The 16413-nt window shown below is 39.7% G+C and overlaps 1 protein-coding gene across 1 annotated transcript in view; it reads right to left on the bottom strand.

Moving 5' to 3' along the window:
* Nucleotides 1–810: 810 nt before the first annotated feature.
* Nucleotides 811–16413, bottom strand: part of ZFR (zinc finger RNA binding protein) — a 41616-nt gene continuing 26013 nt past the window's right edge. The window contains exons 13-20 of the mRNA XM_054178111.1: nt 13903–14108; nt 13526–13676; nt 12080–12221; nt 7159–7256; nt 6241–6336; nt 2023–2134; nt 1824–1921; nt 811–1231 (exon numbers count right to left, since the gene is read on the bottom strand). Coding sequence (XP_054034086.1) covers nt 1052–1231; nt 1824–1921; nt 2023–2134; nt 6241–6336; nt 7159–7256; nt 12080–12221; nt 13526–13676; nt 13903–14108 — 1083 coding nt within the window. The 3' untranslated portion in view covers nt 811–1051. The remainder of the gene's footprint in view (nt 1232–1823; nt 1922–2022; nt 2135–6240; nt 6337–7158; nt 7257–12079; nt 12222–13525; nt 13677–13902; nt 14109–16413) is intronic.

Below are 16413 nucleotides of genomic sequence, written 5' to 3' on the forward strand. Positions count from 1 at the left end.
TATGACAAACATTTATTTTAAGGGCTGAGAGGCATTAATACCATATTGACAAAGTTGACTGAGAAGAATGACTAACTTCATCTAAATGGGAAATGCCTGCTTTTCTTTGTATGCTGAGAAAAGAAATTCAGAAAGTTATTTTTTGGCCTTGCTATGTCACAAAGTCAATCAAAGACCTATGCATTTAATAACCTAAAGTGGTAGTTTTATAAGCCCTTCTATTAATAACAGAAACATCATGCAAAACTTTGATCAATTTGCAGCTGCTTTATAACTGTTGCAAGACCACATTGTATATATTAGCTTTTATATTGCTAATGCACAACTAACAGCAAACTTGATTAGATTAACACAAATTTGTCTTAATTACACCGTTATATCACACTAAAGAGACGAATGCCACGAGATTGGCAAAAACATTTAATTCTGAGCGCTTCAATGGCAGGATAATTGTGTGGTAACCCCTTCACATTTAGAAAAAAAAAAACCACAACAAAAAAAAACCCAAAAAAACAAACAAAAAAAAATTAATCCTGCAGTCTCACTTTACAAAAAAAAAGTTTTTTCAAAATATTAATTGGGAAGACAACAGTTCATACTATCTAACACAAAGTTACTCATACAACTAGTGTCAATGGCAAAAAAACTAAATAAAAAGTCAAAATACACTTCGCAACAGAAGCACAAATGCTGCATTAAATACGGTTAAGATAAGAAGACAACGCACTTGTTAATAAAAAGACCAAAAAAAAGGAGAAAAAGTTAGAATTAGCAACACGTTTAAAGAAAATGAAATGAAGGAATTTCTTTTTTTTTTTTTTCCCCCTATTACAACAGAGTTTCCATTTGCAGTCTTTCCATCCATAATTTGTCTGGTACAATACATCCATTAAAATATTCAGAATCACACAAAAGAGCTAATTTGTTCTCTTGCAAATTAACTCCTGAGATGGTTTTGGATGCTTTAAACAGACATTATTATGAATGAAGCAAAAGCAAGGCCAACAAATGGACTTTTTATCACCCTTGATCTTAGCACTGATAAACATTTTTAAAAGTTATCATAATCTTTTTTGTCTTTCTTCCCCTCTGCTTCAAATCCATCTACCCCATCACTGTCCCTTCTCCTTTTGCGGTTATTATGGATGTTGAAGCGTTGATTCATCTGTGGTAATGGATCCATTCCCAAGACTTTGTGTATTTGACGGAATGCAAGGAGTCTCAGTGCAAACTGGAAAAACGGGAAGAAAGTATTTCTGTTAGAAACAAATATCAAAGCAAACAACTAATGAAGACTGTTAGTGGTGTATGATGTTATCCTTAGGCTCTCGCTATTCCTGTTTTTCTCTCGCAAACTCAATGCAACAAAACGTGTATGTCACTTCTGCTACTTCTGCACACCACCTTAGCATAAAAATGATGTGCATGTTTTAGCTGCTGGACTTGCAATGCAGCAGCCAAGGCTTCTTATGTGTCCAAAATGACATGTTAGTCATCTCTACCAAAAGGCTCAAACAAAGAAGCTGGGGCAGTGGTCTCTTAAATTGCAAGTGTGAATCTTCAATACTGTTTGGTGGATATAACAAATGTTAAACTTACATAAATTTTTAAAATACTAAATGTCAACATAATTTTAAATCCATTAACATACTGCTGCAGAGCAAACAGCTTTACAGATACATTATACAGATGGGAGTGCTTGAAACTTTTCAGAAAATATGTTAATTTTATTGCAAAAATGAACACTATGCTACACTGTTGTCAGGTATTAGTTCCAAAACCCAGCCAACAAATTTAGTTACTTCACACATACATTTCCTTACCTGTGCACTTGAAGTAATATCCTCTCGTTGCTGATCTGTCATTACAGCAAGTGTATCAAAAGGATCTTTTTCACAAGGGTCTAGAAGGCCAGGACCACCTACAATGGTTAGGCTAATTAGTAGCACATCTCTGCCTTATTTCAACCAAGATTACATATTTTATGTTAGGTAAGTATACAGACACTCAAACACAACTTGCCTTTAAGGATGATTCCTGAAGATATACACTCAAAAACTCTTCTCAGTGCATCCCCAGGACTCTGTGGTCCAGTAGCACTGCTAATTGCTTTCTCCACAAGCAACTCCATAGCCTAGACCAACAATAAGAAAATCCAACCAATTTAGAATATAGATTAAAACTAGGAAAAAACTGCTATTCTTGTTGCATACAGAACTTCTGAACATGGATTTCTGAAGAACATTTCCATTTAAAATGGAAAAAACCCAGGTACTTCATAAAGATGAATAAAAAGAATATTGCTGCAAGATTAATATCGAGTACTGATACACTGCTTCTCATCACAAGTTGCTAAAACACTTCGTAGACATTTATACAGTAGTAGCCTACATATTCAGGCAGACAACTCGCCTAGCCACTTTATGAGAGAGTATGAAACTTTGAGGAAGTACTTTTGAAAGAGCAGGTCACCTGAATCTGTCAGACATGTTAATAAACAGTACAGCACAAGGAATTAACAAAATGCTCCAGAATTTTTTCCTACGAGATTACAGAAACTTAAAGCATTGATATTCAATGACCTTTTAACATGTAGTCGTTACTAGTTCTTCAGTTTATGAAAAGTGAAGTTCACAGCAAGTTTTCTCTTGGGTATTGGTGAGTGCTAACTAGGATGTTAGAAAAGCATTAAAAAAAAAACCCTTTGCAAGTTTTTAAGCAAGTTTTTCTAAAATAGACACATTATTTGGTATTTGTTAAAATGGTATCAATGATTAGCTGTATTTTAAATATTGATGGGTTTTTTTCCCCCATTGTTTACTTTTATTAGTCACTATTTTCTTCCATAAAAGCCTACAGAAGTATTTGCCAAAGCAAACAGCTTTCCCTGTGTTCTCCCCATCCCTAATACTAAATAGATGTGTTTCGATACTACCTCTTCAGCAAGATTGCATCTCCAGCACCTCTTCTCCTGTTTGTCTATCTGTTAGGGGGTTTTATTCCCCTTTTTTTTAGGTCATAGAATAAACCAGTGTTGCAGTTTGAGCTGGGTGCCCCCCTGGTGTGTTCACTTCCTGTGTCCAGAAGTCCAGCCCAGAGGGATGGACACAGGAAATTGTGTATTTCCTACCATAATTCTTTGCACCACTATAAGATCCAGTGCGGAGTCTAGCACGTTCTCTTTTCTTCCTCCTCCGCCAGCCGGTAACTGGGGGAGATGTCTCCTGGCTTTGGGCCTGGCTAGGCCCAAGGCCACGGGGGGATGGGCAGTCTCAGGCCTGGCCAGCTGAGACTAGCCCAGCAGAGGGAGGGGGAAGAAGGAGCCCTGAGGGTCTCGGGTGTACCCTCAGGTGGGAATGGGATGGGATGCCTCTGGGTCTGCTTTGGGATCTTTCTTTGTCACTGCGCTTTGGGTTCTCTGTAACATTCACTGCTCTCTATTTAAACTTTCATCACTTTTGCAATCCGTTTGTCTGAGTGTTTTACTCCTGCCCGTGGTGGGGAGAGAGGGGGCTGCCTCAACCCAGCACATTCTTGGTAGCAGAGGATGGTTGTTGTGGGGAGGGGGTCTGCCTCTGAACCCACCACAACCAGGTTGGAAGAGACCTTCAAGATCATCGTGTCCAACCCATCAACCAATCCAACACCACCTAAACAACTAACCCATGGCACCAAGTACCCCATCAATTCTTCTCCTGAAAACCTCCAACGATGGCGACTCCACCACCTCCCACCAAACTTAATATTCAAATGTTGCCTTTTATTTTATAAATTTTCCAGAAGCAAATGCCTATTCTGATGCACACAATTAACTACAGGCATGGTTAATTACAATCCTTCACTACGGGTGCACCATTTAACTGACAAATTTAAATTCTTGAGCATGGTACTTCCACGCTTGCACTGTATCACTCAGGATTTCACAACAGTAATTTAGTTGTTTTCAAGTATGAAGTAAAATCTAAGAAAGAAAAAAAAGCAAATCACATTTTTGCATTTATTCAAGCCTAGTTCTTCCTCATAGAATACACTGAGGTCTACAACTTCACCCTTAGGGGATGTGAATTATGATGCCCTGGTGTTTACATACACAAAAGGCTGGATTTCAACTCTGGAAAAATGAAGAAAATCAAATCTTTAAATATATTTCCTTCTAACTTGTAGGAACCTCATAGAAATTCTTCTAATGTAGTCAAATTTTAGGTTCATAAAGAAGGTTCAACTAATGTCCATAGTTAGACTTAATACTTTTTACTTTTACAACTTCTTAGGCCTTTTGAAAAGCTCTGGCTTCTCTGATTTGCTGGGCTTCTAGCATATAAGTTCTGTATTCACAAAAATACATTTCTTCAATCTGAAATTTCATCTGTGACTGGCAGACATTATATATATTTAAAATCACTACTGGTTTTATCAGTAAGATTTTGCCAATGGGACAAAAGAATAGCACATTATAAAGACTTCAATAATAATCCATGTCACTAATTCTGGAGGGAAGGGATGCCATCCAGAGGGACCTTGACTGGCTGGAGAGGTAGGCACAAGCCAACCTCATGAGGTTCAAGAAGACCAAGTGCAGGGTCCTACACCTGGGTTGAGGCAATCCCAGGCACAAATCCAGGCTGGGCAGTGACTGGCTGGAAAGCAGCCCAGAGGAGACACAACTGGGGTGCTGGTGGACGAGAGGGTCAACAGGAGCTCTCAGTGTGCACTTGCAGCCCAGAAAGCAAATCAGATCCTGGGCTGCATCAAGAGAAGTGTGGCTAGCAGGTCAAGGGAGGTGATTCTCCCCCTCTACTCAGCTCTGGTGAGACCCCACCTGCAGTACTGCATCCAGTTCCGGAGGCCCTCTTACAAGAGGGATCTGGAGGTGCTGGAAGGTGTCCAGAGAAGGCCCATGAGGATGATCAGAGGGCTGGAGCACCTCTCCTATGAGGACAGACTGAAGGAGTTGGGGCTGTTCAGTCTGGTGAAGAGAAGGCTCCGAGGTGACCTAATTATGGCCTTCCAGTATCTGAAGGGGGCCTACAAGAAGGCTGGGGAGGGACTTCTGAGGATCTCAGGTAGTGATAGGACTAGGGGGAATGGAATGAAGCTGGAGGTGGGGAGATTCAGGCTGGGTGTGAAGAGGAAGTTGTTCACCATGAGAGTGGTGAAGCCCTGGAATGGGTTGTCCAGGGAGGTGGTTGGGGCGCCGTCCCTGAAGGTGTTTAAGCCCAGGCTGGATGAGGCTCTGGCCAGCCTGATCTAGTGTGGGGTGTTCCTGCCCATGGCAGGGGGGTTGGAACTAGATGATCCTTGTGGTCCCTTCCAACCCTGACTATACTATGATACAATGCATCAGGTACCAAAAGCAAATCAGTACTCACTTTTGCAGAGAACTGAGATGCAGCTAGGGACAACACACTGCTTCATACCTCTCTTCCCTTCTGGATGTGTCTTAAAACACATAACGTGGGAAGTAACATTGCTTGTTGTTCATCTATGTTGCCTCTTTTGTTTGGAACAGTTCTAAAGATGTTTTTCTAAAAGCGTGGCAGGACTTATTCTTTGACAACTCAGTGTCATAGTGATAAGAGGGCATTCCTGGAGAGCATCACTTAAGACACTCAATGCAAAAGAAATGCTACAACAACACTCGACATCAAGAATCAAAAGGCAAGCTGATACAATCTAGAGATTTAAGTGACACTGATTAAAATGCTAATGGTGACACATCCACAGACTGTACTGAAGTACTGTGGTATTTCTTGTTGCAGAAGGGACATATTAATGATCACAGGAGTTCCTGCGATTTCTTCCTTCAGGTAGCCTTTCTGTTATCAGAGAACTACCTAGGCACAGGTGACATTTTAAATAACTTGACGTAAGCTCCAAGCCATTCAAATCAGGAGAGTAGAAAAAACCCAGATAATTCTATATAGAATTGGGAAAAAGTGGTAGAATCTAGAAGAATGCCACAATGAATACAAAAGAACAAGAAAGTTCCTCTTGAGGGAAAAAAACCGCAACAAATATTTTTTGGGAAAAACAAACAAAACAATCTAGCTCCAAATAACAAAACCTCAGAAAATTAAAACATGAGAGGGAACGTGAATTATTTGTTGAGAAACAAATTAAAAAGCCAAACCAAACCCCTACATGTCTCCTTGAGAAAGTATATAGTCAAAACTGTAGTATCATTTCCCTATGCTTTTCCCATGTGTGTTAAAAAGCCTCACTCAACAGAGCATTACTCACCCAGCTTGGAAAATCAGACCAAGTTGGAACTCGCTGACACAGGTCTCGAAGAATACGTATGATAATCACACAGGACTGCAGACCATTAGCTCTAGCCTTGAGAGCAATACAAAATCAAATTAATTAATCCCAGCACCTACAGCAAACAGGACTTGTTGAGAGACTAAAACACCACTGTTCAATGGAAGCTCAGATACAAGATAGAAACAAATCATTTTACAACTTTATTTCATGAGCTGCCATTTACAGCAGTATTTTATACAGGGTTAGTAATTTAAGGTGATGGAAGTCTAAGTGCACAGGTTATACAAGAATAACATTTCTTGATCCCCTCTACACTTTGACCTATGTTCACTTGTAACAATAAAGACAGTGTCTTTCTGTATTAGAAATAAAAAGGATAAAGTGAAGATCTTAGAAATAGGTATAGAGACTGAAAGGTCAAGGGAATCTGTTTGGTTTCTTTATTGTGCCTTTGCCAGAACGCAAAGTCACTAAACCAAACAGTTGCTTCTCACCTTTCATTCCCTACACTTAATGCACTTAAAGAAATAGGAAAAAAGGTCTTAAGTCTAAACACGAAGCTTTAAACACGTATTCTATTATTTAAAGCAAAGTTACTCTGCAGCCTTATGGATTATATAACAAGTATACAACATAGGATCACCCCAAGCGAGTCAAGCTTTCAACATCGCCTTCTCAATAACCAGAAAAAAAAAAATAATGTCAAATGAGCCACAACTGCATAGAGCAGTTCCTCCATACTCAACCTTCTACATTTCAATTTAGGAACCAGAAAAATGTTAAGTATTATTAGCATGAACGACGCCGAGTGTTTTCACACAATGATACATTTATATTGCAACTCAACTAATCTCTCATAAGGCTACAAGAAAAAAGTAAAATGATGTTCCGAACCTGGAACCACTTAGCGTGGCGTAGAGCAGCCAGAGCGTCAAGGCATTTTTGCCTGTCCAAGACGTCCGGTGGGTCTTTCACCATACCCGAGGTTACATCTAAAATGGATTGAATTGGCAAAATGCAGTGAGGAATGGGTGTTTGACCAGGTGAGCAAGACACTTCCTTAAAGTAGCTTCAATGTCACACATGCCATTTGAAGTTTAAACCCTTGGACAACAAATGGAAATGTTCAACAAAAGCCATTCGATCAGGGTTAGGGCATCAACCCAGTATGAAGAGCAAGAGCATTTTATATTTTAGCTCTGAGGTTATTTTCAAGTACATTACTGATTATGCAATGCATAATGCTTTTATATTTAGGCTAACACTGGAAAAAATATACTTCCCCTGAAATTAATTACTGAAGGAAGGATGGTTGGATGCAGTGCACCAGCACAGAGAACACAAGACAGAAGGAACACAAAAATCCACTTTAACCAAGTAGAAACATTCAAATGTAAGCTTCTTGTAAATTTAACTGTCACTTATTGTTTGGGACTTAAAGAAAACTAAGCAACAAATCTTAAAAGCACTAGGTGTTTAGTAATAACACTGTTCTTTCTTAAAGGTTAAAATTTTGCTTTAAAAAAATCTGAGTAAAGGAATGTAAAATGTTTTTCATTATTAGAGCATTCCACTACTTTCTATAGACTCTCTTACTCATCTGACTAAAATTCCTCAGCATGTAATATTGAACTTTGGTATTGTTTAAGATACAACAAAGTATCTGCAAAGGGACTGCTTTGCCCGAGATTCATCAACAAAATGAAAATTTAAAAAATTGTTTAAAAATACCCCAGAAGCTGAATGTCAGAAAGATTAGGAAAATATAGCACACCACATAGAGTTAAGCATTCAGAAATGCATTTAACTGCCAAGCTGACTCCTTTGTTACCAAGAAGAGACCACAGGCCCTTTTGGAAGTCATTTAATCAATGAGACTGTAACAAATGAACAATGGTACATCCTCTGGTTACTCAGTGCACAGGTAACAGCAGTGATCAGCTTTTGTTTAGTTACTAATTATGAAAACTGCAGTTATGACTAGTTACAAGGTATACTGGCAGCAAAACTGGTTATACTAGCAAGACAAAAAGTTAGGAGTGTCAGAGAATAAAATTTAAAAAAAAAAAAAAAAGTGAGAGAGACTCCTGAAACATGCCTGCAGCAAGCAGCTTTTAGGGTTGCTGCAGAAGGGGCTCTGAAACCACATCTTTTATACAAATGTAAAATAAGCAGTGGGATATTTTACTTTTCAGAGAGCTAAAAAGCCATGAATGAGTATAGTGGTATGGCTTTGCCATATAATTAAATTTGATCTGAAGTAGTACATTCAGAGGAGCGATTTTTGTAGGACAGTCCCATTGCTCTGTGCAAGGCTAACAAGAGGAGAATGTCAAAGGAAGAACCAAGCTGAGGTATCCTTCTCACACTAATACTCAAACTTGTGGGCTATATGTTAAAGTGGAAGGATAAAAATCTACACTGAGGCATTTACAGAGCAAACTAATATGTTTAAAGCAGTATTTCCTTTAAAAGGAAAAAAACAAACCAAACTAAACCCAAACACTAACTCCACCAAACCTAAAACCCAACCTATACATAAAGGTGCCAGGTAACTGATTAAACAAGTACAACCTGGATATAAAAGACAAGAAATACATTTAGAGAAAACCCACAGCAGGAAAAAACATGGAAAAGTAAGGTTGAGAAACAACAACATGAGTTGTTTGGCCTAGCAGCCTAATCAGTCAGCAATTTACATTCTTCTGAAACTAATATGCAAATAGCTGACACTGTGCAAAATTTCAGCACAATAATACATCCATAATTAGAAACTTCAATTACTTCTAGCTCTAAAAGTACTCAGTTTGGAAAATAATTTTTCTAAAGCAAATTACAATTTAAAAGCACAGAAGAGAATCTTAATACTGAAAACACCAATCTAAAGCATGTTACTAATAGTTGTTGGATAAATATTCTTGAAACTTCACATTCTGAGAAGTCAGAAGTGGCAGAGTACATGGACTGATAAAATGTACAAAGGAAAGTCTTGTAACATTTCATCTGTGGATTTTTGCATCTGTTTCACATTTCGGGATTAACCCCTTAGACTATTTAAACTAAATTCAGTTGCCTGACCTACCACCTTAAGCTAAAATGAAAGCTGAATTATTTTATGAAACACAGGCATGAATTATTACTCTGTATAACTTCCTAAATATAAGGGGTTAATCTTCAATTAGACATGCTGTGTCCACACTACCTCTTTGTTGAAAGTTAACAGGTGTATCAAATTTGTTAATTTTTATTATGCAAAATACATTTTACCCAGTCAACTATTTCAAGACTAGTGTGAACACTGCTTAATTCTAGGATAGAGGAAGACAGACGAAAAGAAAATAGACAATAAAAAAAGAATTTAAAAAAAAAAAAAAAAAAAAGGACAACAAACCAACCAAAACCACAAAGTACCAGTAGATGCTAGAACTATGCATCCAACCCCCCTTCTTTGTAAAGCATGGCAGGTGTGACAATGAGCTTTAGAAAACCTTGGTCAAAAATCCTTCCAATGTCTTGGCAGCAACCCCTAACAGGAATCAAGTCCCTCTGCTAGAAGGCTTTGGACCGGGGCTGTTAGCTAAGGATAAAAAAAGACACACGCGCACACATTTGTATTTACAAGTTATGTATACTTTGTCTGCTGAAGGAAAGGTTCCACAGCAGGGGTTAGAGCACTTGGAATACATCGGATTCAGCCAACTGTCAAACGCACATTACTGTAAGAAACAGTAGCTATGCGGTTAACAAGTTTATTTCATTGTGGTGTTTTTTTTTTTTAGCCTTTCATCACATAATGCAATTATTACACATCAAACATGATTCTAATCCACGTGCAAGTCTGTGTCATCTTTACTCAAACTGGTTCTTCCGGTAAAGCCTTCCTTATCACCTGAACTAGCGTCCCAGCCAGGCTAAAAAAAAAAGAAAACTTTAATCCATTGTAAGACACAGAGCACGAGAAGCTGCAGTAGGAAAAACACAAACACATACTGTTACTCTGCAGCAAGTAAGCGGCAGTCTTCATAATAAGGCCTTCTTTGCTGCAATAATTTGCAATTCAGTCTTCTATTTGCTCTAGTTTCAAAAGTGAACTTTTCTGCACGTCCATTTGGTACTGCTCAGTGTCTTGAAATCTGACTTGATTTTGGTTGCCTAGAGGCAGTACTGCATTCAGCAGTATGTAAAATTGCAATGATCACTTTATCTCAAGTGTGGGTCAGACAAAAATACAGATTTGTTTCCCTTAGGTAGCATAAATTAAGGTACTGATGGTAGCAATTCGGAAATTAATTTTAGTCCACATCATAGAATTTTAGGTCAGAAACCACTTAAGAGTCAAAAATGATGGCAGGAATCAATACTGTACTTTTGCATAGTACATTAAGAAGTAAACACATTTAAAAAGTTAACTTCACTAAATGATTAATCTAATTTAGCAAATTGTTTAACTTAAGTATTCTTAAACAAACAAACTTCCTTAAAGTTTACTTCTAAGTAAACTTAAATACGTGAAGTTGGATTTAGCACAGACAAATTAGGAGTCATGTTACACTTCAGTCTGTCAAAAAAAACAAGTAAAATTGGTTGGGTGTGACAGTATATTTACAAAACTTTTATAGCAAGGAGTAGTATGCGCAGATCATGTATGAAACAATCTTAGGAAGTCATCCAAACCAGAGAACGTATCTTGAATTTTTTCTGATTATGTAGGATGACTTTGTTAACACAGCCTGGTTACAATGCTTAGTCACAGCTATAGGACATTTTTGAATGTAATGCAAAAGCCACAAGTATTTTAGAGGACATATAATTATATAAAAATAAAAAACTCCTCTGTGTCTTATTTAAGTATATACACTAGCACATGTATACATACACACAGGTTTTTTCAACCTAAATAGTCTCAGATATCCTATTTGTAGGTTCACTGTCAAGCACCAGAACCCTGTTTACCATGATCTCTTTTAACTGTGAAAATACAGGATTAAAAGGAAACAAAAGTTAATTTTCTCTGACCCACAAACAAAAAGAACCAATGTACTGCAGACATTAATCATGCTTGCTGGCTTAAAAGCTTTTGGAGCTCTGAAAGTGTTACAGAACAGACCCTAAAGCAACACTGCTGGCACCGGGTAAACTGTTGACTTCACAAATGTAAATTGATTTACAAGCTCCACCTTCTGCTTCAGCTCAACGACAAAGCCATTTCTTATAGTACTAGTCTGGGTTTGCCAGTTGGATAGAAGACTGATTATAATATCAGGAGCGTAGATATACTCAAAAGCACTCCAGACCAAAAAGCAACCTCAGAGAGCTGGAAAAAATCGCAATGTCTTTTAAAGTTACCATCAAAAGTATTACAAATGTGCATTTTAAGTGTACTTCTATTTAGAATGTGTAAGTGATGGTAATACTGATCCAGTTTAACCCCCCAACCTGTGATCTGATTTTCTAAAATCATGAAATCTTTCTCTTAGGGCAAGACTGCTCTAGAAAGTGAGTTTATAGCCACTTGCTATAGAATACTTAATTTTCCACATAATTTTAAAACCAACAGGAAAAAATAGTCAAGTTTGTACCTTTTCCAGAAAGCTGAGGTTGGACATAAACTTAGACATTTTAAAAATTGAAGAGCTGTACTATACAAGCATTTATTTTAATCAACTGTTCTCTACTGAGACTGGTTATTGAAAAACAATCAAATATATGTGCCAGCATGTTGCCTTCCAGGACCTTAATGCCACCTTAAGCAGAATAGATTAACATAAAAACAAAAAATGGGTGAAAACAGTAACATCTTTAACGACTTCCCAACCTCCATCCCTCATGTTCTCCTCTCGAATGACTGGAGATGTCAGTGTGATAGTAACTTGCATTTTGGGTTCCACACATGAATTTAAAATTATTGCTGCTTCTGGGACTGCACACTTGATATCATATTTCTCGGGACTTATCACCTAAATATCAAGAAACAGAAATTTCCATTAGCATGTGGCCAGTGCAAGTTAGGGAAGAAAAGAGATTTCAACATAATCTTTAAGAGAACAAACAGAAACATAATATAATTCTATAAAGCAAGTACCTCTGTATTCACACGAACCACAGTATGTGCAACTAAGACACATGCAGACTTGCATACCGGTTCCAAATCATTAATGGAAATATACAATAGTCACCAAGCAAGGAAAAAAAAACCTACTCAGAAAGGAAATTCATGTATGAGTGAACAAGAACCTTCAGAGTGTTTGAGATAAAGAAAAGTCTCAGTCAGCTGGATGTGTTTCTCACTGGAACACAGGAGCCCTTCAAAAGCAAAAAGATGAAGCGGTGTTTTTGAAGCTCAGAGTTAAGAGGATGGGTACTGCTTAAGTACATTCTCTACACAGCTGTCACAATACGCTAAAAACAAGGGGCAAGTTAAACATCAGAGAAAAAAAAATGGAAGAGTAACTAATAAGGTTGTTATTCTGAATTGCTTCTTGCAAACAGATTTAATAATTCTCAGTATCCTCATCAGAAGGAATCTCTAGACACCTATCGCCTTTCACAAACCAGACAGATGAGTTACTTCTCCACAAAGCCAGACCAAGATGGGTAGCTTTTAAGTTTTCTTCTGTTCCAATATATCCAATAAAAGCAAACTCAAGATTATTATGTAATTAAGCTAATCCTGCTGAAGTGTTCTACATGCCATTGATTCTGCTGAACATTTTAGCAAACAGTACTGAGACACTAATGCTGTGACAAGCATGATGGTAGACAGGCTTTGGTCAGAGAGCAAAGACTTTACTCTATACTTTCCTTTCCTGTGGAAATACAATGCACAAGACTTGACTAATTGTGGAACTACAAAGCACTGACACATGCAAAACAAGATGCAAGTACAAACCAACTGGCGTTAACAGAGAGCTTTGACCTTCAGGCAACAAGATGCCCGTAACACTGCACATGTTACCCCTACTGCTCCTGTTAACTGGATAATAGTCTCCTTTTGTGTTTCCCAGTTAAACAAAATCTATTAAATGACGACTGATACTGCACTGCTAGAAGAAACACCTATATACTTGTATGGGCACAATATACAGAAAGCAAAACATGCTGCATAGGTTCCTGAATTCAGACAGAACCACTCAGAAAATGGTAAGAAACTGAAAATGAGCTGTGAAAGATGGCACAGTAAGCCCTGCACACATTTGACTCGAGGAGGGATTTTTACAGTGTTTTTACAAAAATTCAAATAAAAAACCTAAATTCTACTTACTGCAAGTTGTTTGGGAAGACTTTCAGCAATACGGCTAAGTAACGATTTTGAAGGCTTCTCAGCACATAACAAAACAAGATTGACGTTTCGGTCTCCACGAAGCAGCAGACCTTTAGCCAAAACACCTACCCGCAAGACTCCTTTCAATGCTCTGTGAATTACAGTTAAAATTCACATTTAAATTAATACAGACAATCTTAAAACTGATCCCAAAGACAGAAAAGTGAATTAAATTAGGAGTGTTCCACACACACTTGATGGCAGAGTAGCATACACAGTATTGAAACCCCAACAGAATCCCTGGAAGCACTGACAACAACAAGGAGAAACTTCAGAAACAAATGACAGAATTCTTAAAGAGTAATGAAAAAAAATACCTGTCTTTACTGCCATCCTTTTTGTCATCTCCCTCTTTGTTCTTGCTTTTATCATGATCAGTCATGTTGTCAGAAACAAGTTTCAAAGCACGCTCCGTAATAGAAACGATTTTTTGGACTGCTTGAAGTTCCTCCTCCGTTGGATATATGGCAGCATGTTTGGTCATGACATAGCGGTCATCCGAAGAGTCAGGGCGGCGTAGAGGCTAAACAGTTGAAAAAAGCCAATTTCTAAAATTTTGGCATGCTTCTGAGCTCAGAAATTAGTGACCAAAATAAACGACCATATGGCTAAACAGAATGAATATTCAAGCTTCACACTGCTGAAATGTAACAAAGCATGACCTGAAATGATCTTAGCTTATACCAGTCACTATCAATCATGCATGACACAAAGTGAAATCCATCAAAATTATGAAAGCCCATGATCAAAAGACGGGAAGTACATGCATATGGCTTCAAAACAAAGTATCCATGATTACTTTCACAGAATTCATAATGGTATGGACCTCACGATGTCATAGAATAGAATACATAGAATACATAGAATAAACCAGGTTGGAAGAGACCTTCAAGATCATCGCGTCCAACCCATCAACCAATCCAACACCGCCCAAGCAACTAACCCACAGCACCAAGTACCCCGTCAAGTCTTCTCCTAAAAACCTCCAGTGATGGCGACTCCACCACCTCCCCAGGCAGCCCATTCCAATGTGCAATCACTCTTTCTGTATAGAACTTTTTTCTAACATCCAGCCTGAACCTCCCCTGGCACAGCCTGAGACTGTGTCCTCTTGTTCTGGTACTGCTTGCCTGGGAGAAGAGACCAACATCCGTCTGTCTACAAGCTCCCTTCAGGTAGTTGTAGAGAGTAATAAGGTCACCCCTGAGTCTCCTCTTCTCCAGGCTAAGCAACCCCAGCTCCCTCAGCCTCTCCTTGTAGGGCTTATGTTCCAAACCCCTCACCAACTTTGTTGCTCTCCTCTGGACTCGTTCCAGCAAGTCAACATCCTTCCTAAACTGAGGGGCCCACAACTGGACACAGTACTCGAGGTGCGGCCTAACCAGTGCAGTGTACAGGGGCAGAATGACCTCCCTGCTCCTGCTGGCCACACTGTTCCTGATGCAGGCCAGGATGCCATTGGCCCTCTTAGCTGCCTGGGCACACTGCAGGCTCATGTTCAGTCTACCGTCGACCAGCACCCCCAGGTCCCTCTCAGCCTGACTGCTCTCCAGCCACTCTGACCCCAGCCTGTAGCTCTGCATGGGGTTGCTGTGGCCAATGTGCAGAACCCGGCACTTGGATGTGTTAAATCTCATGCCGTTGGACTCTGCCCATCAGCCCAGCCTGTCGAGGTCCCTCTGCAGAGCCTCTCTACCCTCCAGCAGATCAACTCCTGCGCCCAGCTTGGTGTCGTCAGCAAATTTACTGATGATGGACTCGATGCCCTCGTCCAGATCATCAATAAAGATGTTAAAGAGCAAGGGGCCCAGTACTGATCCCTGGGGCACACCACTGGTGACTGGCTGCCAGCTGGATGTGGCACCATTCACTACCACTCTCTGGGCTCGGCCCTCCAGCCAGTTCCTAACCCATCGCAGTGTGCTCCCATCCAAGCCATGGGCTGACAGCTTGGCCAGGAGTTTGCTATGGGGAACGGTGTCAAAGGCCTTGCTGAGGTCCAGGTAGACTACATCCACAGGCCTCCCCACATCCACCAGGCGGGTCACCTGATCATAGAAGGAGATCAGGTTGGTCAGGCAGGACCTGCCCTTCCTAAACCCATGCTGGCTGGGCCTGATCCCTTGGCCATCCTCTAAGTGCTGTGTGATTGCACTCAGGATGACCTGCTCCATAATCTTGCCTGGCACTGAGGTCAGGCTGACAGGCCTGTAATTCCCTGGCTCATCCAACCGGCCCTTCTTGTGGATGGGTACCACGTTGGCCAGCTTCCAGTCAGCTGGGATCTCTCCAGTGAGCCAGGACTGATGAAAAATAATGGAGAGTGGCTTGGCCAGCTCATCTGCCAGCTCTCTCAGCACCCTAGGATGGATCCCATCTGGTCCCATGGACTTGTGGGGGTCCAAGCTGCTGAGGAGAGCTCCTATCACTTGCTCATGGAACACAGGGAAACCATGCAGCTCCCTGGCTCCCTCTGCCAGTTCTGCAGGCCAGCTGTCTGGTAGACGTTCTTTCCAGCTAGTAAAAACTGAGGTAAAGAAGGTGTTAAGTACCTCTGCCTTTTCCTCATCCTGTGTTACAACATTTCCTTCCATGTCAACCAAGGAGTGGAGGTTGTCCCTGCCCTTCCTCTTGCTATTAATATATTTATAGAAGGACTTTTTGTTGTCCTTCACATCAGAGGCCAGTTTAAGTTCCAAATATGCTTTTGCCTCCCTAATTTTCCTCCTACATGCCCTAGCAACCTCTTTAAACATTCCATGGGTTGCCTCACCTTTCTTCCAAAGATTATACACCCTCTTTTTTTCCTTTAGTTCTATTAAAAGTTC

The sequence above is a fragment of the Dryobates pubescens genome, chromosome Z, assembly GCF_014839835.1.
Source record: "Dryobates pubescens isolate bDryPub1 chromosome Z, bDryPub1.pri, whole genome shotgun sequence".
Lineage (NCBI taxonomy): Eukaryota > Metazoa > Chordata > Aves > Piciformes > Picidae > Dryobates > Dryobates pubescens.